We start from the raw sequence: 25,028 nt of genomic DNA, 5'->3' as shown, positions 1-25,028 counted from the left end.
CGTCCCCACATTGACTGTACGTACATACCCCAACCAGAAGCCTTGGTTACAGGCAACATCTGCACTGAGCTAAAGGGTAGAGCTGCTGCTTTCTAGGAGCGGGACTCTAACCCGGAAGCTTATAAGAAATCTCGATATGCCCTCCGACAAACCATCAAACAGGCCAAGCGTCAACACAGGACTAAGATCGAATCAACTACACCAGCTCTGATGCTTGTCGGATGTGGCAGGGCTTGTAAACTATTATAGACTACAAAGGGAAGCACAGCTGAGAGCTGCTCTGTGACAGCCTACCAGACAAGCTAAATAACTTATATGCTCGCTTCGAGGCAAGTAACACTGAAACATGCATGAGAGCATCTGCTGTTCCGGACAACTGTGTGATCACGCTCTCTGCAGCCAATGTGAGTAAGACCTTTAAACAGGTCAACATTCACAAGGCTGCAGGGCCAGACGCATTACCAGGACGTGTACTCAGTCTTCACTGACATTTTCAACCTCTCCCTGTCTGAGTCGGTAATACCAACATGTTTCAAGCAGACCACCATAGTCCCTGTGCTCAAGAACACTAAGAACCTACCTAAATGACTACCGACCCGTAGCACTCACGTCTGTAGCCATGAAGTGCTTAAAAAGGCTGGTCATGGCTCACATCCTCACCATTATCCCAGAAACCCGAGACCCACTCCAATTTGCATACCGCCCCAACAGATCTACAGATGATGCAATCTCTATTACACTCCACACTGCCCTTTCACACCTGGACAAAAGGAACACCTATGTGAGAATACTATTCATTGACTACAGCTCAGGGTTCAACATCATAGTTCCCTAAAAGCTCATCACTAAGCTAACGGCCCAGGTGGTAAGGGTAAGTAACAACACATCCGCCACGCTGATCTTCAACACGGGGGCCCCTCAGGGGTACGTGCTCAGTCCCCTCCTGTACTCCCTGTTCACTCATAACTGCAAGGCCAGGCACAACTCCAACACCATCATTAAGTTTGCCGTTGACACAACAGTGGTAGACTTGATCAATGACGAGACAGCCAGTAGGGAGGAGGTCAGAGACCTGACCTTGTGCTGCAAGGACAACAATCTCTCCCTCAACGTGATCAAGACAAAGGAGATGATTGTGGACTACAGGAAAGGAGGACAGATTACATGCCCTTTCTCATCGACAGGGCTGTAGTGGAGCAGGTTGAGAGCTTCAAGTTCCTTGGCATCCACATCACCAACAAACTAACATGGTCCAAGCACACCATGACAGTCGTGAAGAGGGCACGACAAAACCTATTCCCCTTCAGGAGACTGAAAAAATTGGCATGGGTCCTCAGATCCTCAAAAGGTTCTACAGCTGCACCATTGTGAGTATTCTGACTGGTTGCATCACTGCCTGGTATGGCAACTGCTCTGCCTCCGACCGCAAGTCACTACATAGTGTAGTGCATACGTCCCAGTAGATCACAGAGGCCAAGCTTCCTGCCATCCAGGGCTTCTATAACATTGTCAAAGACTCCAGCCACCCTAGTCATAGACTGTTCTCTCTGTTACCACATGCACGTTAAGCGGTACCGGAGCACCAAGTCTAGGACGCGTCCTAGGTATTCCAGGGCATCTGATCTGTCAGATGTCACAATGTGCTCATGGCTAACAGGTCCGGTGGGGGTTGGATAGTTCCGCTGTAATCCTCTGGAGAGTACTAGAGACCTGAGCAATACAGTAACTGTAGTCTATGGAAATACCCTTTATTGTTACTGATGTAAATGTACTTCATTGCTACAATTGACCGCTATTGACATTCTGGGCTAGCCCATTGTGAGGCCGACAGACTAGTCGGTTTGAATGGAGCACAATTCATCATAATCACTATGTTGATTACATACTTGTCCCTCAATATGCAGAATGGCATACACGGATGACAGTAAGTTTCATTTTGTAAGTCTCCTGGACTCAAGGAAGAGATACACTTTAGCTACTTGAACTGCTGGTGGGTTATGGATGTAACATTGTAACACGTGATGCCTTTCTTGAGGATAGTGCAGCAAAGTGCTCACCACTTTGGTTTTATGTTTCTCAGGTGACAGCAGCTTTTGCTCAATATCAGCCAGACAAAGGTTAAAGGCACAGTCCATACATTTCATTTTCACCCTGAAATTCCCTGGAAGACTGTGGAGTGTGTGTTTGCTAGTGTACCCTTCTTAAAAAACTAAGAGTAAGACAAATATGACTAAACATGTACAAATAATATACTTATACTTATTGGTGTAAAAGGTTTTGTTTGTTTGTGTTTATACTTGGTCTGGCCACCAGGGACAGTGAGAGTGTGGACTGTACCTTTAATTGAATGTTTAATTGAACCCCTAGCAGGATAGTTGTGTTCATGTGTTGTGTGTGTAACATTTTTCCCTGATGCCCTTGCTTTGAACGCATAGTGAAAACAAACCCTCTGCGTTCAGGCACGCATACGGTATGCCATACTTAAGTATTTTGTTTCCTAAGTTTGTCGCGCTACAGTGTCTTGCAAAATTATTCACTCCCTTTGGTGTTTTTCCTATTTTGTTGCATTACAACCTGTAATTTAATTAGATTTTTATTTGGATTTCATGTAATGGACATACATAAAATAGTCCAAATTGGTGAAGTGAAAAAAATAACTTGTTTCAAAAAATTTACAAAACAGAAAAGTGGTGCGTGCATATGTATTCACCCCCTTTGTTATGAAGCCCCTAAATAAGATCTGGTGCAACCAATTACCTCCAGAAGTCACATAATTAGTTAAATAAAATCTGTCACATGATCTCAGTATATGTACACCTGTTCTGAAAGGCCCCAGAGTCTGCAACACCACCAAGCAAGGGGCACCACCAATCAAGCGGCACTATGAAGACCAATGAGCTCTCCAAACAGGTCAGGGACAAAGTTGTGGAGAAGTACAGATCAGGGTTGGGTTATAAAAAAGATCAGAAACGTTAAACATCCTATGGAGCACCATTATTAAAATATGGAAAGAATATGGCACCACAACCAACCTGCCAAGAGATGGTCGCCCACCATAACTCACAGACCATGCAAGGAGGGCATTAATCATAGAGGCAACAAAGAGACCAAAGATAACCATAAAGGAGCTGCAAAGCTCCACAGCGGAGATTGGAGTATCTGGTCCATAGGACCACTTTAAGCTGTACACTCCACAGAGCTGAGCTTTACAGAAGAGTGACCAGAGAAAAGCCACTGCTTATAGAAATAAATAAGCAAACGTGTGGTGTTTGCCAAAAGGCATGTGGGAGACTCCCCAAACATATGGAAGAAGGTTCTCTGGTCAGATGAGACTAAAACTGAGCTTTTTTCCCATCAAGGAAAACGCTATGTCTGGCGCAAACCCAACACCTCTCATCACCTCGAGAACACCATCCCAACAGTGAAGCATGTTGGTGGCAGCATCATGCTGTGGGGATGTTTTTCATCATCCGGGATTGGGAAACTGCTCAGAATTGAAGGAATGATGGATAGCGCTAAATATAGGGAAATTCTTGAGAGAAACCTGTTTCAAGCTTCCATAGATTTGAGACTGGGTCGGAGGTTCACCTTCCAGCAGGACAATGACCCTAAGCATACTGCTAAAGCCAAACTCAAGTGGTTTAACGGGAAACATTTAAATGTCTTGGAATGGCCTATTCAAAGCCCAGACTTCAATCCTATTGAGAATATGTGGGATGACTTAAAGATTGCTGTACCCCAGTTGAACCCATCCAACTTGAAGGAGCTGGAACAGTTTTGCCATGAAGAATGGGCAAAAATCCCAGTGGCTAGATGTGCCAAGCGTATAGAGACATACCCAAAGAGACTTGCAGCTGTAATTGCTGCAAAAGGTGGCTCTACAAAGTATTGACTTTGGGGGGGTGAATAGTTATGAACGCTCAAGTTTTCCAGTTTTTTTGTCTTATTTCTTGTTTGTTTCACTTTTTTATTTATTTTGCATCTCCAAATTGGTAGGCAGGCAGCTTGTGTAAATCAAATGATGCAACCCCCCCCTCCCCCAAATCCATTTTAATTCCAGGTTGTAAGGCAACAAAATAGGAAAAATGTCAAGGGGTGAATACTTTCGCAAGCCACTGTACATAGCCTAGCTATTGTCACTTGTTTTGATTGTGAATGTACGTATGGTTCTGAATAGGCTACACAGTGCTTAGCCTACTTTTTCTTTGTAATTTCTCCATACAATTATATTGGAGAACTATGGTCACAGTCAGTGTGACTCTGTGAGAGACAGGCACATGCTCTTCCTGTCTTAGTGTTTTTGTGTCATTGTTGTTCTGAACCCAATGCCTGCAAGTTGTTGTTAAATTCGTGTGAAATTTGTGTCATTTAATTACCTGTTAAGATGTTGCTGTCTATTGCTTAAATGGCAGGTAGCCTAGTGGTTCGAGCGTTGGGCCAGTGACCAAAAGGTTGCTAGAGCGAATCCCTGAGCTGACAAGGTAAAAATCTGTCATTCTCCCCCTGAGCAAGGCAGTTAACCCACTGTTCCTAGGCTGTCATTGGAAATAAGAATTTGTTCTTAGCTGATTTGCCTAGTTAAATAAAGGTTCATTCAAAAATGTAACTGAATAATCAAAGTCATAATTGCTCAATTAATTTTTTGTACAGCTTTGACAGTGCTACTGATAGTAGTGGTGGCGCTTGGCTTGCACGTGAAAATTCAGAACACACAACATTCTATAATAGAACTGTGTTATTTGACGTGTCAAATTAAAAGCTTATTTAACGCGTGAAATAATGTTATTTGACATGTATTTTTTTTGACACGCAAAGACCCAAACAGAACTCCATAGTATGTCGTGAAGCTAAAAGCAGTGACGCTATTACTGTGTAACTCCAGTAGGGCAACATCTGAACAATAGTGCACTTGGTAACGTTAGTGTGTACCAGTGCTCACCAGTCGCGAAAGCCAACATCACCCACGACAGTGAATGGTTAATTGTTAAGGGCAATGAATACCATTATCTTGGTTAAACTAGACATCGGGCCGATACTGATGTTGGCATTTTTAGCTAATATCGTCCGATTCCAATATGTTCACCGATGTATCGTGCGTCCCTAATTGTAGGAGTACTGCTGTATTCTGCTGTCACTGAGTTGGTCAAATGATTCTCCATGAACATGAACATCTTCCATGAACATTCCAACACAAGACAAAATGGCCACCATCAAATGATCAAACAGAGTTTGTTGAACTGTATATCTATGACTGTGGCTGCAGCCTGTCCACTTCAGATAGATAAGGCTGATAGGCCGACACATGAGCGTTGTCACCCAGAAAGGGGGTTGATGATGATTCCGTCAGCTGAGGTTTAACAGGATCCAAACCTGACCTCAAGTCAAAGGTCAAAAGAACATTAGCTCACACACACACTCAACAACATTAACACACACACACACACACACACACACACACACACACACACACACACACACACACACACACACACACACACACACACACACACACACACACACACACACACCAATCAATCAGTATCCTATGGCTGCTAGCAATAATTGCCCCTCAGGGATGAATACAGTTGATTGAATTGATTTGAATCACAGTCCTGTAATCCTGTTAACACAGGTGGGTCAAGAGTGAACAGGCTTCCACTTCTTTAGATATGATTGCATATTACCAACTGCAGTGAGAGGGAGGAGGGACAAGTATGAATGAACCTCAATTGGGTTCTTTTGTTCCCTCGCTCTCTTTCTGTGTGTTTGTGTGTCGGTAGTAAGGATTGTGGAATCGAATTATTGTGGAATCCTTGCTTCTGTTCGTGTATGATCGATCACTGTTGAGAGGGCATGTGTGTTCTTGTGTGTGTACTAGGGGTATGATGCTTCAACTGTTGCTGGTTATTGCTGAGTGGAGGGGAAAGATTAGCACTACAGTGTGAGAGATTGAGTGAGTGAGTCTTCAGACCTCGGACTTGAGGGTTACGCATTGTGTCACCTCCAGATAGGACAGTAGTTGAATAACACAGACTAGAGCTGGGGCCATGAACTGAAAATGATCGACACGACCATACCGACCATGCTGATATTGTTCATTGCGATAAGTAGCCTATACTAGAGAAGTTTGAAATGAAATACATTTAGTTAATATGGGTGATAGTTAATGGGACACATGATGCTACAACCATCAAACTAGTAGTAGTAGTTTAAAGCGTAATACAAAAAACTGGTGCACATTAATGTTATAAACTTATCAATCTTTTTATTGGTATCGCACAAGTTCAGGAAATTTAGCGCAACTGGATCGCACAGCTTTAACACACACACACACACTCACACTCACACTCACACTCACACTTACACTCACTCCTTGGGACTGCCTCGGTTTCTTCCACTCTCTCATCTCTCCTGCCACTCCTCTGGAATCAATACCTATTTTCAGCACATTAACACAAAAATGTTTAATCTTCCTCTCTATTATACCTTTGCCCTTTCCCCTTAATTATGTCCCTTTCTACTCACTTTCTTTTTCATCCTTTTAAGTTAGTCTCTTTGTGTTCCCTCCCTCCCTCCCGTCCTCTCTTTTCTCTGTATTGTTGTCCATGGGCCCTGGTCAAAAGTAGGCAATAGGGTGCCATTACAGACTCAACCCTGGTTTGTTTGTTTAGCCTTTGTTTTGTTGCTTCTGAATAGCATCTGTGTTGACATGACAGAATGGACTTTACTCCTGCATGACTCTCTCTCCAACACTACAGTCTCTCTTACTGTTGATAGTGTATCTCAACCGGATAATGCAAACGTCCGTTTGGGTCATATGGATGTGAGTCAGTCTTGGTTTAAACAAAGATTTCTCCTCACCAGCATTCACTCTAATTTTGCCCTCTTCCCAAAGCATGACCTCCATGTGGTGTCCATTACATGTAATATTTACATTTATGGAATGGAAGTAATAGTAACTAATAACTTCACCATATGGAATTTGGCATACGGTATTTCTAGGTCAGATATGTATGTATGCATACACACACACACACACACACACACACACACACACACACACACACACACACACACACACACACACACACACACACACACACACACACACACACACACACACACACACACACACACACACACACACACACACACACACACACACACACACACACACACACACACACACACACACACACATTTAAAAACACAGTATATACATATGCAACATAGTATTGTATGTCCTGCGTACAGCGCTATGTAGTTATATGCCACACACTGACTGTTTTCCATCTCCTCACTGGAAATATGACACTGGCCTCTGACATTTTAGAACCCACTTCCTCCCCTACCCCCCCCCCCCCCCCACCCCCACTTGTCTCCTCTCCTCCTCCACTCTCTGGCCCCCTCTCTCTCCCTCCTCTGTCTGTCTCTGTGTCAGTGTGCCAGTCTGTGTTGGGAAGCCCTCACTCATATCAGAGTTGTATATTTATCTCCATGCCACCACTCCCCCAGGCCCCATCGCCTAATAAGGCCTGTGCAGGGAGAGAGAGAGAGAGCAGGAGGAGAGGAGCGAGAAAGGGAGAGAGAAGAGAGGAGTTCAGGGAGACGGAGTGAGAGGAGTAGAGAGGGAAAAAGGAGAGGGTGGGAAAGTTTTGGACAACGGGAATCCAGACTGTTTTCCCACGTGTGTGTGTGTGTGTGTGTGTGTGTGTGTGTGTGTGTGTGTGTGTGCATGCATGTGCATGCATGCATGCATGTGAGTGTGTGTGTGTGTGAGTGTGTGCACTTGGTTTGCTTGGTCGTTACATATTTGCTGCTATTTTACTACTGATTACACTCGTATGAGCAAGTGACATAAAGACATTAAATGACCTAGTAATCGCTGAGATTTCTCCGTCTAAGACCTCACCAGTGATGCATATCGTTCATAATGTGGCTTTGTGTTGTGTGGGAGCAGTGTATAGTACTATGTACAGTGAATAGTACATCTAAGGTTAATCCCCTTGTTTCTATGTAGATCTGTGTATGGTTATTGTAAGACCACATCATTGCACTGACTCAAATTTGTGTGCCATGCTTCCCCACAATGCACTTCAAAAAGCTGGGACGTGAATAGGCATTGTTTACTGTACAGTACCCTCTGTCCATTCAGCAAAAGCCTTGTGCTAGCAGTCCTGAAATACAATCCCAAACCACCTTCTCACATCCTGTGTTCTCTCCTCTCTTTCACTATCGCTTTTTCCTGGGTGTTTTCTGCATCAACTGTTACATCTTTTCTGGAAGTCAGGGGGATATTCTGCTTTAAAGTGCTTAGTGCTGCTGACACTGCTCATGGTGTAGTATCACTTCTGTGAACTGTCACCTGGTTCCTTCAGCTCTTAACCATGCGGTGTATTGAATTACCACTATAATTCAATACACCCAGGAACCCTGTTGAAGTTGACATTTAAAATGGGCAAGGTAAGGGTTAGGGGTACTGGTCAAGGTTAAGGACGTCCAAGGATCCCAGATAGCACTAACCCTATTCCATCAAGTCATGTACCTCCCATCATCCCTTCTATCCTACAGAAATGCACCTTCACAATATAGACACCCCGAGGAGCCGATGGGAGCAGGGCTTGCGGCCGCCGTGGGTCACCCGATTGGCTGGAGGGCAAAGCCCCGCCTCTTCAGGGGTGGAGTCAGACACCGAGAGCAGCAGCACAGAGAGTGAGAGGGTAAGGAGGAGTGGGTCTCACGTTAACTTGCATCGACAGTGGTTGGTTGTTTATTCTGGTAATGTGGTCAGAGTCAGACCCTGCTATCCAAAGCAACTCAACATATACATTAGTGTATGTGTCCATGCTGGCATTGAACCAGTAACTTTGGCGCCGCTGTCCTCGCACTCTAACCAACTGAGCCATCGGAAGGACTTTTAGATATTTTGTGTGTCTCTTCTTCTCTTCTCTACCTCTCAGTCTCCAGCCAAACGTTTGGAGGCGCGGTCACCGAGGATCCTACTATTGCCCTCCATGCTGCAACAGCGAATCACAGAGATCGACCAGCAGAGGGAGGAGCTAAAGATAGAGGTGAGACACCGATGGATTAATGAATGAACCAAGTTAAACCCTGATTGTGTCTCATGTCAAACAATTTTTATGAAGAGTGGTGGCTGTTCAGTAAATGTACCTGATGAAGTCTGATTCTGGATCTGTTCAATTTCAAACCAACTCCTTTTTTCTAATGTCTCCTTCAAAGGCACATTCTGCATTATTCTTTGTGGGATTAACCTCTCTCTCGCTCTCTCGCTCTCTCTCTCTCCTGTCTGCCACTCCAGCTGCAGTTGGAGATAGCCCTGTTGGAAGGGGAGCTGCATGAGGAGAGGAATGAGCTGCGCAGACACACTCTGGATCTACAGACACTGCAGGAGGAAGGCAGGCACAAGGAGACACACAGACAGAAGGTCAGTAGTACTGTACACACAAGGAGCCATGCAGACAGACAGACTGACGGACAGTTAGCGGTACACAGACAGAGCTCCATTCAATACCATCCAAAGCTTCCTGTCTTCAGGCGGTATGTTTGAATCTCATGGTGTGGGACTCGAGAGTGATATGGCCTGAACATGAGTAGCTATATATCAGTGAGGTAGACACTGAGTCACTCCATGTGACACTTTACACTATAGGCCTAAGCTTTGTGACAGTGGAATGATCTGACAAACAGATGGATCTTTATATAAAGGGATGACTGTTCCCTCTCTCTCATCCCTCATCCTCCTCTTTTCTCTCTCTCTGTAGGAGCGAGCCAGTCTGGAGGTGGAGAGGGCCCGGGTTGAGGAGCTGAGGAGTAGGTTGGAGGAGAAGGAGACACTGATCCCCAGTCAGCCAGAGGGCCAGAGAGAGCACCTACTGGCCCAACTACAACAGGTGATTTACTGATCCAGGAACAGTCCACTGACTGGGTTGGTATTCATTAAGGCACGCAATGTTTTAAAACATTTTGCAAAAGAAAAGAAAAAGAGCGCTTCTTAAGTCCAGGTTGTCCCTAACTGTTTCAGTCCGTTTTCTTCCGTTTGGCACCTTATGAATATGATATGGTTTTATGCCTTGCCACGAGACTGTGTGTAAAAGAGAATGCACTGCATCTTCTTCCTGTTTGTCTGGCTAGATGTAGTAGGGGTAGTTCACAGGTAGCCTAGCCTGGCAGAGTGACATCACCTGCCCCGAGACCTGAAGTGAAGTCAACTTTGTGCAGTGGAGAGCTAGCTTTTGCTCTAGCCTCATATACAGTTGAATTCAGGTGCCAGTGACAGCATGGTCTCACACTGCCTCTGGTTGGGAACCCATTTAACATCATGTGTTCCAATTCAAATCTCCCTGGTCATGGTTATAAAGGATTGCATGAGAACCCAAGGGGAAAGAAGAGGAAAGAGTACATGAAGACGAGGATACAGCGTAACAAACAACAGCGCCATAGAACATAACCCTAGCCACATTCACGACTTACTGCCTTGGGACACGATCGCTAGCTAAGCTTGCCTCAGGGACACAAAGACATAGTTCCGTTCTATTTGACTTCAGTAACTGTATGTTCTTTCTTGTCGGCGGTACTAGTTATCTTTGTAGTACCTCTTCATACCTGATAGGTCAAAGTGTCATTGAGGTGTCTGAGACAGACATGCAGGCAGGCAGACAAAGGGTTCATTGTGCATTTTGGCAGTGACACTGACAATGGCGTGTCATTCTGATGACAGAGGATGTGTCCCACATGGCACCCTATTCCCAATATAGTGCAGTACTTTTAACAAGAGCCCTATCGGTCCTGGTCAAAGGTAGTGTACGAAATAGAGAATAGGGTGGCCTTTGGGACACAAGCTAGAGACCTAGGACTTAGGGTTTATGGTCTGTGTTTAATTAATGTTCTTGAATGGAGTGGTCTAACCAGTTGTTTTTTGTTTTAGTATTCTAAGCCACAGGCTCTTTCTGTACTAATCGACAGATTTCTTCCATTTTCTGTCTATTCCTCTCCTTCTGCATCTTTCTTTCATCACTTTCTCTCTCTCTCTCTGCATCCCTCCATCACACTCTCTTTTTCCCTCCGTCTCTCTCTCTCCCTCCATCCCAATCTCTTTCTCTCTCTCTCTGTTCCATCTCTCTTTCCCTCCGTTCCATCTCTCTTTCCCTCCGTCCCTCTCTCTCTCTCTCTCCCAGGAGAAAGAGATGGTGGATGCAGCCTGCCGGGTGTTTGAGGAATGGGAATTCCGTGTCCTGGAGTGCGAGGCCGGACTAGAGGAGGAGGAGAGCGAAGGAAAGATAGAAGGGAAGGAGAGAGGGAATGACGAAGAGAAGGAGAAGGAGATCTCATGCCAAAAGCATGCTGTCAACTCAGCGCAGGTAAGCGAGGGTTGTCAAATAAGAAGACAACAACATTTCAGAGAATCTCACATCTACAAGCAGGTTCTACTGGTTTGGTTTGAAGCGTATCCCCCACCACAGACTCTCTCTAAATGCCCTCTTCCTCTCCCCCCACTCTGTGCCCCCAATGGTAGTCACTCTCTGTTTGGAAATGGCTGTTCGCAAGTAACCCCCATCCCCTCATCCTCCTCTTCTCAAACAGAGACATGAGCGTGAACTCTCCCTTCTCCTCACACTCTACGGCATCACCCTCCACTGTCACATGACTGCACAAACAAGTTAGGCAATTGCATCAGAAGCACCTGAGGGAGGGAGGGAGGGAGGGAGGGAGGGAAAGTGGAGAAAGATGTATAGATGAAGGGAGAGCTGGTCAATAGAGGAATTGGAGGAGAGGAGAGGGACTAAAAGTAGAGAATGGAGAGGGAAGGTAAAGGGGAATGGTGATAGTGGTGGGGAGGGGATGAAGGATAAAAGGAAGGATTGTATCGTGAGGAGAGAGAAGAAAGAGGATAAACTTAGGATATCATGTGATGAGGTGGAAAAGTGGGAGAATAGAGAAAGAGAGATGAAACAAGTGATAGTGATGGAAAGAGGGGAGGAGAGAGTGGGAGAGAGTTGACTCAGCTGCACTGTGGCCTTGCTTGGGTTGACAGCTCATCTCTATACCTCTCTCTCTCTCGGTCTCTCTCTCTGTCTCTATCTCCTCCTCTCTGACATATGAACTGTGCTGAGTTGACATCACTAAATCTTTCTTCCTTGCCATCTCTCACTCCTCTCCTCTGTTATTCGTCCCGCATCTCCTCTCATAACTCAAATGGGTGCTGGAAGGTGTGCCATTGAACATACCTAGATTAACATAAGACATGAGACATAACAGATAAGGTACTGCGCATATTTAACACGACAACTCTATAATACTAACAACAACATCCTCTGTCTAACATGCCACTGAACACACAGTACAGGAATGACAGGAGACAGAATGACCCGGTGTTTAATATTAAGTTCCTGACGTTTCATTTGTCGATTTCTTTTCTTTATTCATTGCTTTCTTCAGGAGCGAGTCCAGCAGCTTGAGAAGCAGTTGAAGGAGATGGAGAGAGAGAAGGAGAGAGGGATGAATGCCTTGAGGAAGGAGAGGAAAGAGTTGCTCCACCCCACTCAAAGGGTAATAAGGAGAACAGAGACTGATGACCAGCAAATGTCAGAACTTTAACTTTATTTATTTATTATTTATCAGGGAAATTATTATGTCTTATATTCCCGGTGGCCCAAGTATGATCAATATGATACATTAAATGAAGTGTCTGAAGTCCCGCTTGTGCCGTCAAACCCCTGCAACTTATCCAGAACACTGCAGCCCGCCTAGTTTTCAACCTTCCCAAGTTCTGTCATGTCACCTACTGATCTACTGATAGCTACGTTATTGAGGAAAAATGTACTTTCTATGCCTGTTATATGTGGTTGTACCACCGAGCTATCTTGAAATGAATGTTCAAACTGCATCTGCTAAATGACTAAAATGTAACATTTAAATGAAGTGCTTGGAAGCTAGATAAGAATGTCCATTGTTGCCAGTGTTTTTATTCAATATTCATAATGGTTGTCCGAAGTGCCAAAGTGTATGATTTGTCAACTCCCTGCTTGAACAGTGATATGGTTTGTTGTTGAACCAATGACATGCCTTTGATTAGTATTATAACAGGGCAAGTTGAAAAGGGGGAGGAGACTAGTTAGAGACAGGGAAGAGCACAACTAAGCATAGAGAGTGAGCGAGAGAGAGGCATGACTGGAGGGAGGGAGGGAGGGAAGAAACAGGGAAGAGAAAAGCAGAACAGGGGAGGGTGACTATGAGGGAGAGAAAGAAGGAATGAGAGAAGACAAGCTGAGAGAACTTAAAAACGTCGCAACAACACCCGGTAAGCTGAGAGACACCACAAATCAAATATGCATGCTTCAAGTGTCTGTAGATTGGGTTAATCAGAAATGGGATTTAATACAGGCTAAGTGTGTCAGTTAATACTAGGACGAGAGAGGGAGTGAGGGAGGGAGTGGCAGATGGGGGAAGAAAGGAGGGACAGACAGTGTGTTTCTGTACAACTGCGTCTGAATGCAATATGACTTTGTATGACATGCTAGGGTAGTCATATGGGTAGGAGTCACTAATGAGAAGACATGGACCTGTTTTTGGAAGAGAGAATTTGATTTCATTGTTCTTCCAGACAGGAGAGAGAGACTGAGACGGGTTAACGGAGAATGCATGCCGCTTCTGAATTGCTCATGTGTCTGTGAGTCAGGGAGAAGGGGTGGGAGGGAAGGAGGGAAAGCGAGATATAGTGAGAGGGAGATCCTGAGAGCTGGCATTCATTTTCCATTCTCAGTGAGTTGCAGAATGTATTTTGCTACTTGTTACACTCCCACTATGTCATTTCATGATGTGCCATGGCTAAATGTTGACACAACCGTCTTAGTGTGTCGTGTGGTCATCCAGGTCTGATGACTGACGGTCTGGCCAACCTAACTGACATGTCTAGGTCATTATAACAACAACATTCACATGTCTCTTTTTCATTGTCCTCTTCATGGCTGAGTTTATGCCATAACCGGTTATATAATGGTCATACTCCCATCTCTTATCAGGTCTTGAAAGAGAAGAAGCCACTCGCTGATTGGTCCAACATCCCCAGCTCGGTCCCTTGCACGATGTCACTCTCGCCGCTGACCATTCACAAATCACCTCAGGTGTGTTGCCGGGCCGTTACTATTGACACGGATCATGTTTGCCACTTGTATGTGACACATACAGTGGCAAGAAAAAGTATGTGAACCCTTTGGAATTACCTGGATTTCTGCATAAGATGGTAATCAAATTTGATCTGATCTTCATCTAAGTCACAACAATAGACAATCACAGTCTGCTTAAACGAGTAACACACAAACAATTATACGTTTTCATGTCTTTATTGAACACACCGTGTAAACATTCACAGTGCAGGGTGGGAAAAGTATGTGAACCCTTGGATTTAATAACTGGTTGACCCTCCTTTGGCAGTAATAAACTCAAACAGACATTTTCTGTAGTTGCGGATCAGATCTGCACAACGGTCAGGATAAATTTTGGACCATTCATCTTTACAAAGCTGTTTCAGTTCAGCAATATTCTTAGGATGTATGGTGTGAACCGCTCTCGAGGTCATGCCACAGCATTTTAAATCGGGTTGAGGTCAGGACTCTGACTGGGCCACTCCAGAAGGAGTATTTTCTTCTGTTGAAGCCATTCTGTTGTTGATTTACTTCCTTCAATTGGCGGACAGATAGCCTTTCATTCTCCTGCAAAATGTCAAGATAAACTTGGGAATACATTTTTCCGTCGATGATAGCAAGCTGTCCAGGCCTTGAGGTAGCAAAGCAGCCCCAAACCATGATGCTCCCTCCACCATACTTTACAGTTGGGATGAGGTTTTGATGTTGGTGTGCTGTGCCTTTTTCTCTCCACACATGTTCCTTCCAAACAACTCAATTTTAGTTTAATCTGTCCACAGAATATTTTTACAGAAGCACTGTGGAACATCCAGGTGCTCTTTTGCGAACTTCAGACGTGCAGCAATGTTTTGTTTGGACTGCAGTGTCTTCTTCCCATGAACACCATTTAAGTTTAGTGTTTTACGTGTCGTAGACTCATCAACAGAGATGTTAGCATGTTCCAGAGTTTTCTGTAAGTCTTTAGCTGACACTCTAGGATTCTTCTTAACCTCATTCAACATTCTGCACTGTGCTCTTGCAGTCATCTTTGCAGGACGGCCACTCCTAGGGAGAGTAGCAACAGTGCTGAACTTTCTCCATTTGTAGACAATTTGTAGACTGATGAACATCAAGGCTTTTAGAGATACTTTTGTAACCCTTTGCAGTCAACAATTTCTAATATTAGGTTTTCTGAGATCTCTTTTTTTATGCATGGTTCACATCAGGCAATGCTTCTTGTGAATAGCAAACAAACATTTTGTGAGTGAGTTTTTTTTATAGGGCAGGGCAGCTCTAGCCAACATATTCAATCTCATCTCATTGATTGGACTCCAGGTTAGCTGACTCCTGACTCCAATTAGCTTTTGGAAAGTAATTAGCCTAGGGGTTCACATACTTTTTCCAGCCTACAGTGTCAATGTTTAAATTATGTATTCAATATGGACAAGAAAAATACAATAATTTGTGTTATTAGTTTAAGCAGACTGTGTTTGTCTATTGCTCTGATTATGATGAAGATCAGACCAAATTTTATGACAAATTTATGCAGAAATCCAGGTAATTCCAAAGGGTTCACATACTTTTTCTTGCCACTGTACATAAACACTGATTTGATTCACTTGTTGTTTTTCTCCCAGTAATGTACTGAAACACAAACTCACAGTGTTATTCCCTAACTTCAGGAACAAGCCAAAGAATCCGCCAGTTTACCCCGGAGACGGAGCTCGCACCGCAACAATAAGTTCGCCGATAGGCCGGTCTCGGCGCAAGGTGACCTATTATTGGTGTTTAATTATGAATTCATTTTTTTCATTTGCTTTACCTCAGAGCATTTTTACATTTTTGCTTTCTCTTTCTCTTTGATCCTCTGTCTTTGTCTGTGTATTTGTTTAGTTCCACCCCATCTCTCTCTCTCTCTCTCTCTCTCTCTCTCTCTCTCTCTCTCTCTCCTACTCTCTCTCTCTCTATCTCACTGTCTCTCTCTATGCTTCTCTCTTTCTCCATCTCTTTCTCTGCGTCTCTCTCTCTGCTTCTCTCTCTTTCGCCATCTCTTTCTCTGCGTCTCTCTCTCCCTCTGCTTCTCTCTCTTTCTCCATCTCTTTCTCTCTCTCTCTGCCTTTTCAGTGTCTGCTAAGACGTGTCAGATGTAGCTGTGTGTTATTACCATGCCGTGAGCAGGATATAGCTGTATGAACTGGATGAGCCAGTGGGGCTACTAGTCTATGGCTGTTCTTTAGAAATTCTGTTCAGTTTGTTTGCTCCAATGTTGCCTAAATCCCATTTCCAGGCTCTCTCTCTAACTAACCAGTCATCCAATTCTCCCCCTCTATTTTTTCTCCTCTGCTCTCTCCATTCTCTCCCCCTTTCTCGTTCTCTCCTTACCATGTCTCTTATATAATATAATAAGTGCTATGTGTGCTGTTTTTGTGTCCCTTCCTCTTTCTCTTTCTATCTCTCTCTCTATCTCTCTCTCTCTCTCTCTCTCGCGCTCTCACTCTCTCTATCTGTCTCTCTCTCTCTCTCTCTCTATCTATCTGTCTCTACTCTCTCTCTCTCTGTGTCTATCTCTCTCTCTCTCTCTCTCTCTCTCTATCTGTCTCTACTCTCTCTCTCTCTGTGCCTCTCTCTCTCTATCTCTTTCACAGGGCTGGTGAGAATGATTCCTGACAGTCCGAGCCCAGAGCGCTTCACTTCCCCCCTCCCCTCCCACCGGCACAGCAATGGGCACAGCAACGGGCACAGACCTGGGCCCAGCAATGGCAGTGGTCTCCTCACCCCCTGTAACAGTGCTAGTAGCTCCCGTGCTGCCAGGTCAGTGGAGGGAAAAAATGTCTAAAGTCACACAAAGTTTAAAGGAACACGTTAGTGTGATTCTATTGTGAGTGAATAAGAGGAGGTATCTGATTGGCTGTCAGGAGGAGAGGGAATGTGATGAGTTGTCTGTGGAAGATTGATTGGGTGATTGGGTCAGAGTGGAGATGTAGTTGATGTGATGTGGAGTGTGATAGACTGGCCAGGTGAGTTTGCTAGGTGTGTGTGAGTGAAATATAAACGCTGCTCTCACTTGGTGTGGGCGTGAGTGCACGTTTCTGTATGTTTGTACATCTGTGTCTGCATCCCTGACGACAATAATGCCAATAACTCTGATGATATTTATGTATTTTTCCTTCTCCCTCCAGCCCGAGTCTGGGACTGTTAAACCTGGTTGAGATTGAGAGGAGACTGAAGGAGGCCAAGGCAGAGAGAGAGAGGCTTCTCAAAGAGAGGGTGAGTCACCACCACTAACATCCCTAATCACCAGAGACACACAGCTTTAGACATGCCGGGTCATATTCATTAGGGCACACTGTAACAAAACGTTTAAAAACGTTACTGGACGATTAATTCAGGTAGTCCCTCCCTGTTTCAGTCGGTTTTCTTCTGCTTGTTGCTTAATGAACACAACCCTGTTGTGTGACAACTGACTGATTACCATAGATAATCAACATGACCACCAGAAGAAAACAGACTGTGAAATGGAAGAACACTTCATAGAAAACAAACAAAACCGAACTATGGCATCATTACTGTGTCTCCAACACCGAGCAAATACACTCCCCAATGTATTCATTTGGACAGTGAAGCTAAAACTTGTTTTATATGAGGCGTCAGTACAGAATTTCACCTTTTATTTTAGGGTATTTTCATGCATATCTGTTTTACCGTTTATAAATGAATGCAATGAATGTGTCTAGTGCCCCCATTTTGAAGGTGTCATGACAATTTCACTTATAGTGTATTAAATGTAGTCAAAAGTTTAGTATTTGGTCCCATATTCCTAGCACTCAATTATTACATCAAGCGTGCGACTCTACAAACTTGTTGGATGCATTTGCTGTTTGTTTTGGTTGTGTTTCAGATTATGTTGTGCCCGATAGAAATGAATAGTAAATCATGTATTGTGTCATTTTGGTGTCACTTTTATTGGAAATAAGAATAGAATAGATTTCTGAACACTCCTACATTCATGTGGATGCTACCATGATTACGGTTAATCACGAATGAATCGAGAATAATAATGAATGAGAAAGTTACAGATGCACACGGATCATGCCCCCAAAACATGCTAACCTTTTAAGTGAATTTGTCTAAATACTCATGACACCTTGAAATGGGGGTATGTGCATAAAGTGCTTTCATTTCTAAACGGTAAAACATATGTATGAAAATACCCTCAAGTAAAAGGTGACCTTCTGTACTGATGCCTCATATAAAAAAATGTCATCTCAAGTCCAAAATGCTGGGCGTATCGAGCCAAATGAACTTTTAGCTTCACTGTCCAAATAAATACGTAGGGGAGTGTATATGCCTCAGCCCAGATATTGTACTTAATCTTAACCCCCCTGTTTTCAATAAAAGTATGCATCTTTCTAAAAAATGAAAAACGAATTGAAAAAGGTCTTTGAAGGGAGGCACCTCTACGAAGGGAGGCAATATGATTAATAAGGACACGAGGAGATAGGATACAAGTGGATGATTGAGATAGAGCATGTGTGTTGATCCAGGAGGAAAGGAGGCAGGTGATAGTGGAGGAGAAGAGGCAGAGAGAGCTGGATGGCCGAGGAGCAGCAGAACCAGTAGAGTCCCAGACCAGGCCGGTCCCAGACCCAGAGGAGCAGCCAAAAACCACCAGTCCAGTCCCCAACTCCCTTGAGGTACGTCCGTCCGTCTGTCCGTCCGTCTGTCCGTCCGTCTGTCCGTCTGTCCGTCTGTCTGTCTGTCTGTCTGTCTGTCTGTCTGTCCATCTGTCCATCTGTCCGTCTGTCCGCCTGTCTGTCTGTCTGTCTGTCTGTCTGTCTGTCTTCTCTATAGTGCTATACATCCTTTCTCCAACCTCTCCTTTCTCCCTGTTTATTGCTCTCAATCTGTCTTTCTGTCTGTCTCCTTCTCACTAACCTTGTAACGTTGATCCGTTTAATTTTGCATATTTATAATGAAACAATATACATTATACTTTTTTTTCTTTCTCAGTGCTCCCTACCTCTTTTCCTCTCTGCGAACTTTGACCTGCGTGCCCACGTGGAGTCGCTGGGTCACGGGGTGGCGGGGTGCATGGGCCTGCGTATGTCCCCTCGCCGCTGTGCCGGCTTCTTGACCAAGCGAGGGGGGCGGGTCAAGACCTGGAGGAGGAGGTGGTTCCTCTTCGATATGGACCACAGGCGGCTAGCCTACTACACAGGTGAGGGGGCTGGGAGAGAGAGACTGTGTGGGTGTGGTGGGTATTGGTATGTATAAGCCTAAATGCTAGGGCTGTTGTGGTGACCCTATTACCGCCTCACCGGCAGTCTTGAGTCATGGCCGCTGTAAATTTCCATGTGAAGTTGAGTTAATCTCTTGTTATGCACTCTGGACATGCTTAGATAGTACCCAACTTGCTAATGATCATCAGTTCCTAATGGCCTGGTATTCAGGGCTCTGTTATCCCTCTAACCACTCTGACATCAATGCAAATCACATCAAACACTTTTCATCAAAACAGTATCGTGCTTTTAAAACCTTACCTCACTCTGAGGATCAATTTGAAGAAAGAAGTTCAACAGCAGGTTGAAACTGATTGTAAAACATGGTTATTGTAGATGTTGTTTCAAAGCCTAATGGACAGCTTTCTAAGGTGATGATATTTTAAAAACACCCGTAGGCATATTATAGCTTATGCATCAAAATCAAAACAACTTTATTTGTCACATGCACCGAATACAACATGTGTAGTCCTTACCGTGAAATGGTTACTTACAAGCCCTTAACAAACAATGCAGTTCAAGAAAGAGTTAATAAAATATTTACCAAATAAAATAAAGTAAAAAATTATAAAAAGTAACACAATAAAATAACAATAACAAGGCTATATACTGGGGGTACCTGTACCGAGTCAATGTGCAGGGGCACAGGTAAGTTGAGGTAATTTGTAAATGTAGGTAGGGGTAAAGTGACTATGCATAGATAATAAACAGCGAGTAGCAGCAGTGTAAAAAACAAATGTAAATAATCTGGTGGCCATTTCGTTAATTGTACAGAAGTCTTATGGCTTGGGGGTTGAAGCTGTTAAGGAGCCTTTTGTCCTAGACTTTGGTGCTCCGGTACCGCTTGCCGTAACGGTAGCAGAGAAAAAGGTCTATGAGTTGGGTGACTGAAGTCTTTGACAATTTTTGGAGCTTTTTTCTGACACCGCCTAGTATATAGGTCCTGGATGGCAGGAACTTGACCCCAGTGATGTACTGGGCCGTAAAGGCACTACCCTCTGTAGTGCCTTGCGGTCAGATGCCGAGCAGTTGAAATACCAGGCAGTGATGCAACCTGTCAGGATGCTCTCGATGGTGCAACTGTAGAACATTTTGAGGATCTGGGGACCCATGCCAAATCTTTTCAGTCTCTTGAGGGGGAAAAGGTGTTGTTGTGCCCTCTTCATGACTGTCTTGGTGTGTTTGGACCATGATAGTTCATTGGTGATGTGGACACCAAAGAACTTTGAACCTCTCGACCGGCACCACTACAGCCCTGTCGACGTTAATGGGGCCCTGTTCGGCCCGCCTTTTCCTGTAGTCCACAATCAGCTCATTTGTCTTGCTCACATTGAGGGAGAGGTTGTTGTTCTGGCACCACACTGCCAGAACACTGAGTTTCCCCAGTGTGGAGTATCAGTGTAGCAGACGTGTTGTTGCCTAACCTTACCACCTGGGGGCAGCCCGTCAGGAAGCCCAGGATCCAGTTGCAGAGGGACGTGTTTAGTCCCAGGGTCCTTAATGATGAGCTTTGTGGACAGTATGGTGTTGAACGCTGAGCTGCAGTCAATGAACAGCATTCTCACATAGGTGTTCCTTTTGTCCAGGTGGGAAAGGGAAGTGTGGAGTGTGATTGAGATTGCATCATCTGTGGATCTGTTGGGGAGGTATGCGAATTGGAGTGGGTCTAGGGTATCCGGGAGGATGCTGTTGATGTGAGCCATGACCAGCCTTTCAAAGCACTTCATGTTTACCGACGTGAGTGCTATGGGGTGGTAATAATTTAGGCAGGTTATCTTCTCTTCCTTGGGCACAGGGACTATGGTGGTCTGCTTGAAACATGTAGGTATTACAGACTATGTCAGGGAGAGGTTGAAAATGTCAGTGAAGACACTTGCCAGTTGGTCCACGCTTGCTCTGAGTACATGTCCAGGTAATCCATCTGGCCCTGCGGCTTTGTGAATATTGACCTGTTTAAAAGGTCTTGCTCACAACGGCCCCCAAAAGCATTATCACACAGTCGTCCAGAACAGCTGGTGCTCTCATGCATGGTTCGGTGTTTCTTGTGTCACTGGGTAGCTGGGTTTCCCTTTGTAGTCTGTAATAGTTTCCCAGCCCTGCCACATCCGATGAGCGTCAGGGCCGGTGTAGTAGGATTCAATCTTAATCCTGTATAGACTCTTTGCTTGAATTATGGTTCATCTGAGGGCATAACGGGATTGCATACACATAGGCATATGAACCCAAGCCCAATTTCTTTTAAAATAAAAATTATTATTGTGCAGATATACAGTACTTACCGCTTATTATTCATGGAAGAAAAACATAAAATAAAATAATTGGTCGAGCCTATACAAATTTGAGTAATCAATCGCCTTTGAGTGTGAATTGTATTAGTATGCATAGTGGATGGACCTTATGCTATGTTCCAAAATGTCTATCAACGAGTCTGGGAGAGAACGATGCAGTCGGTAAATGCAGTCGGTAAATTGATTATGCAGGGTGATTTTGAATAGCCTAGTAATAGGGAATTAATTGGGTGGCACATTACCTTTAGCTATACAGAATATCTCACTACCATGCATTTCCATCTCCTCCTCTCTCCTTTATTCCTTTCTCGAGCAGGCAGATGGGCTGTCAACAGTTTAATGAAATATGTTTCTTTGTGAACTATCCATTTTCCCGCAAATATTTCACTTGGTTTTCCAAATTAAGCAATGGGTAGCTGCAGTAACAGGGTTAGCGAGCTCATGGCATAAACAATTTGGGCGGAATATCACCTGTGGCGCAGCTAGAGCATGCTCCGGAAAAGGAGTGAAATAAAGCTTCCTTATATTTATTTCTCAGCTGCTCATATTAAGCATATGCTCCACTATATAACTGAAGTAGCTACCTGTCATCAATGAAAAACGGACCGGTGGAAAAGCACTCTGCCTCCATTCGCTATTCGAGAGCATACAGATGACTTGTTTTTCCCCTGCCCCTGTTCCTGCCAATTTGATAACGGGCATTCTAAATTAAAACTAATTTTACATATTAGTAAAGACAAGACTAAATTAAGAATAGTTTAATGGGCAGGAATAGTTTGATGAGAGAACAGCTGTGCAGCCTGAGGCAAGTAACAGAAATGCAAGCCTTTTTTAAAATACTTTCTTAAATCATGAATAGCCTATGGTCGCATCATGCAGGGGCGCAACTTTGGTTTTAGAAGTGGGAGGGATATAATTATTCAAAAAAAGTTAAGTCAGATAAACACTCCAAACAGCCTAACCGACTGCTCGGAGGCGTCCGCATGGTCCTAAAGCACAACGTTGCCTAGTTTTGTATCACATTCCAAAACTGGGGGTGGACGTCCCCAGTGAAAGTTGAGCCCCTGGCATGCAGCCCATATATGTTTTGATTTCTAAGAAATTCTAAGGTTTGTATCAATAACTCTGAATCTAGCATAATATAGGACCTGTTTTAAATTATCACTTTTACGCTCAGGGACAAATTAGGGGATTGATTTAGACCTGGGACACCAGGTGTGTGCAATTAATGATCAGGTAGAACAGAAAAGCAGCAGGCTCCGGACCTCGTAGGGTCAGAGTTGAGTATCCCTGACCTATGGCATTGAGCATAGCCAGATAACATGCAGTAGGCCAAATCATATTCTGTTCCTCCGAAATACACTTTCTTCATATCATAATGTTTCTTTAGACCTGCCTAAAAATAAATAATGGATTTGTTGTATTTGTGAATATTCAATTGATTTATTCTACTTTTAAAAAATGTAGATGTTCCAAGGTGTGTATCAGCAAGTTTGTACGCAGGTTGTATGCGTGGAGGCCTGGAGATACTAAATGTGTTTATGTTAATTGCCGGTCAATTACCATGAGACTGGCAGGCTTTTGCATGACAATAACCGGCTGACAAAATGTAATGACCACCACAGCCCTACTAAATGCCTATGTGATTTGTGTCTGTCACTCTCTTTATTTCTCTCGTTCTCTCTCTAATTGACTATTGTTTACCTTCAGACTGTGATGAGAGGAAGCTGAAGGGGGTGATCTACTTCCAGGCTATAGAGGAAGTCTACTATGACCACCTGCGCACAGCCACTTCAGTGAGTCCTCATATACAGTATTTTATCACCATAGAGAGGGAACAATGTGCCCATGATATCACCACAACTGATAAAGAGATTATCCATTCATGCACTTAATGCTTGAACCAAATCCCAAGAATTATTGCTCTCTCTCTCACCATTCATCTCTCTCTCTCTCTCTCTCTCAGTCTCCGCGGCCCAGCCTTACGTTCTGTGTGAAGACGTACGAGCGCCTCTTCTTCCTGGTGGCGCCCAGCGCCGAGGCCATGAGGATCTGGATGGACGTCATTGTCACAGCAACAGATGAGCACAGCCGCTACTGACTTTGACTTTACACCTGTCCCCTTACCTGTGTCTGTCTGACCTACCCCTTGGGCTGAACCTCCATTCACCTGGCTGACTTGGGTAACCTGGCTACAGTTTCAGCAGTTTACATTGTGTGGGGAAAACTGCAATCTTCAACCTCCACCCTACAATGCGTGTAGGACCCAGCTAGGCAGCCATTTTGATGCCTGAACTTTACCTCATATGAGTGGTTATGTGGAGGTGAGGAGTAATGAGCAGAACATAATGTTCAAGAAAGCGCTTCCTGAAGGAACTGACATTTGATTCTGGATAGTTTCTTAGGAGCTTTGATGGCATGGGACTGAGTGGCAGACTGTTACAGGCTCTGTGTGGAACAAGAGATGTTGAGAGGATGGAGGAGGAACAAGACCATGGGAATATAAAGACGTGGATGTGCAAGCTGGAGCAACCATTGGACATCTTAGAGTCAGTGCCAACCGTGATATACTGACAGACAAACCTATGATGTTTTTTATTAGTCTCAAATCAGGATTTAATGGTTGGTGTCTCTCTATCAGCTGTGTTTGAGCTCCCTCTTGTGGCCAGATTGAAGTATTGAAGTACTACAGCTTCCATTGAAATATACAGGTAGCCGCCAAAATAAAGGAAACACCAGCATAGTGTGTCTTAATTGGCCCGAGAAAGAACAGCTTCAATGCACCTTCATGTGGATTCTACAAGGGTCTCGAATTCTATTGGGTGGATGCGACACCATTCTTCCATAAGAAATTCCATACTTTTGTGTCTTGTTGATGGTGGTGGAAAATGCTGTCTCAGGCACCGCTCCAGAATCTCTTATAAGTGTTCAATTGGCTTGAGATCTGGTGACTGAGTTGGCCATGGCTTTACATAGTGTTAATGCTCATCAAATCATTCAGTGACCACTCGTGCCCTGTGGATGGGGCCATTGTCACCCTATGGTGGCATAGCCATGTGGGACAAAATAATAGCCAAAGTAAATGGCCTGCCCAGCATTTTTATACATGACCCTAAGCATGATGGGATATCAATTGTTTCAATAACTCAGGAACAACACCTGTGTGGAAGCATCTGCATTCAATATACTTTGTATTCCTCATTAACTCAAGTCTTTCCATTATTTTGGCAATAACCTGTACATTAATATATATGTTGAATATATGTATATTTTTCATCTGTCAAAAGGGCTGTTCAGAGTCAATAAAAACACTGACCGAG

The 25,028-nt window shown here is 44.1% G+C and overlaps 1 protein-coding gene across 2 annotated transcripts in view; it reads left to right on the top strand.

Moving 5' to 3' along the window:
* The window catches only part of LOC135522352 (pleckstrin homology-like domain family B member 3), a 29,754-nt gene extending 4,726 nt beyond the window's left edge, over positions 1–25,028 (top strand). For both annotated transcript variants that reach the window (XM_064948514.1, XM_064948513.1), the window contains exons 2-15: positions 8,572–8,720; positions 8,961–9,071; positions 9,320–9,445; positions 9,783–9,911; positions 11,196–11,378; positions 12,457–12,567; positions 14,040–14,141; positions 15,824–15,911; positions 16,787–16,952; positions 17,321–17,408; positions 18,686–18,835; positions 19,152–19,359; positions 23,419–23,504; positions 23,675–25,028. In XM_064948514.1, the coding sequence (XP_064804586.1) occupies positions 8,574–8,720; positions 8,961–9,071; positions 9,320–9,445; positions 9,783–9,911; positions 11,196–11,378; positions 12,457–12,567; positions 14,040–14,141; positions 15,824–15,911; positions 16,787–16,952; positions 17,321–17,408; positions 18,686–18,835; positions 19,152–19,359; positions 23,419–23,504; positions 23,675–23,809 (1,830 nt within the window). In that variant the 5' untranslated portion in view covers positions 8,572–8,573 and the 3' untranslated portion in view covers positions 23,810–25,028. The remainder of the gene's footprint in view (positions 1–8,571; positions 8,721–8,960; positions 9,072–9,319; positions 9,446–9,782; positions 9,912–11,195; positions 11,379–12,456; positions 12,568–14,039; positions 14,142–15,823; positions 15,912–16,786; positions 16,953–17,320; positions 17,409–18,685; positions 18,836–19,151; positions 19,360–23,418; positions 23,505–23,674) is intronic.

This window comes from Oncorhynchus masou, chromosome 30, assembly GCF_036934945.1.
Source record: "Oncorhynchus masou masou isolate Uvic2021 chromosome 30, UVic_Omas_1.1, whole genome shotgun sequence".
In the NCBI taxonomy this organism is placed as follows: domain Eukaryota; kingdom Metazoa; phylum Chordata; class Actinopteri; order Salmoniformes; family Salmonidae; genus Oncorhynchus; species Oncorhynchus masou.
This window is presented reverse-complemented; position numbering and strand designations above follow the sequence as displayed.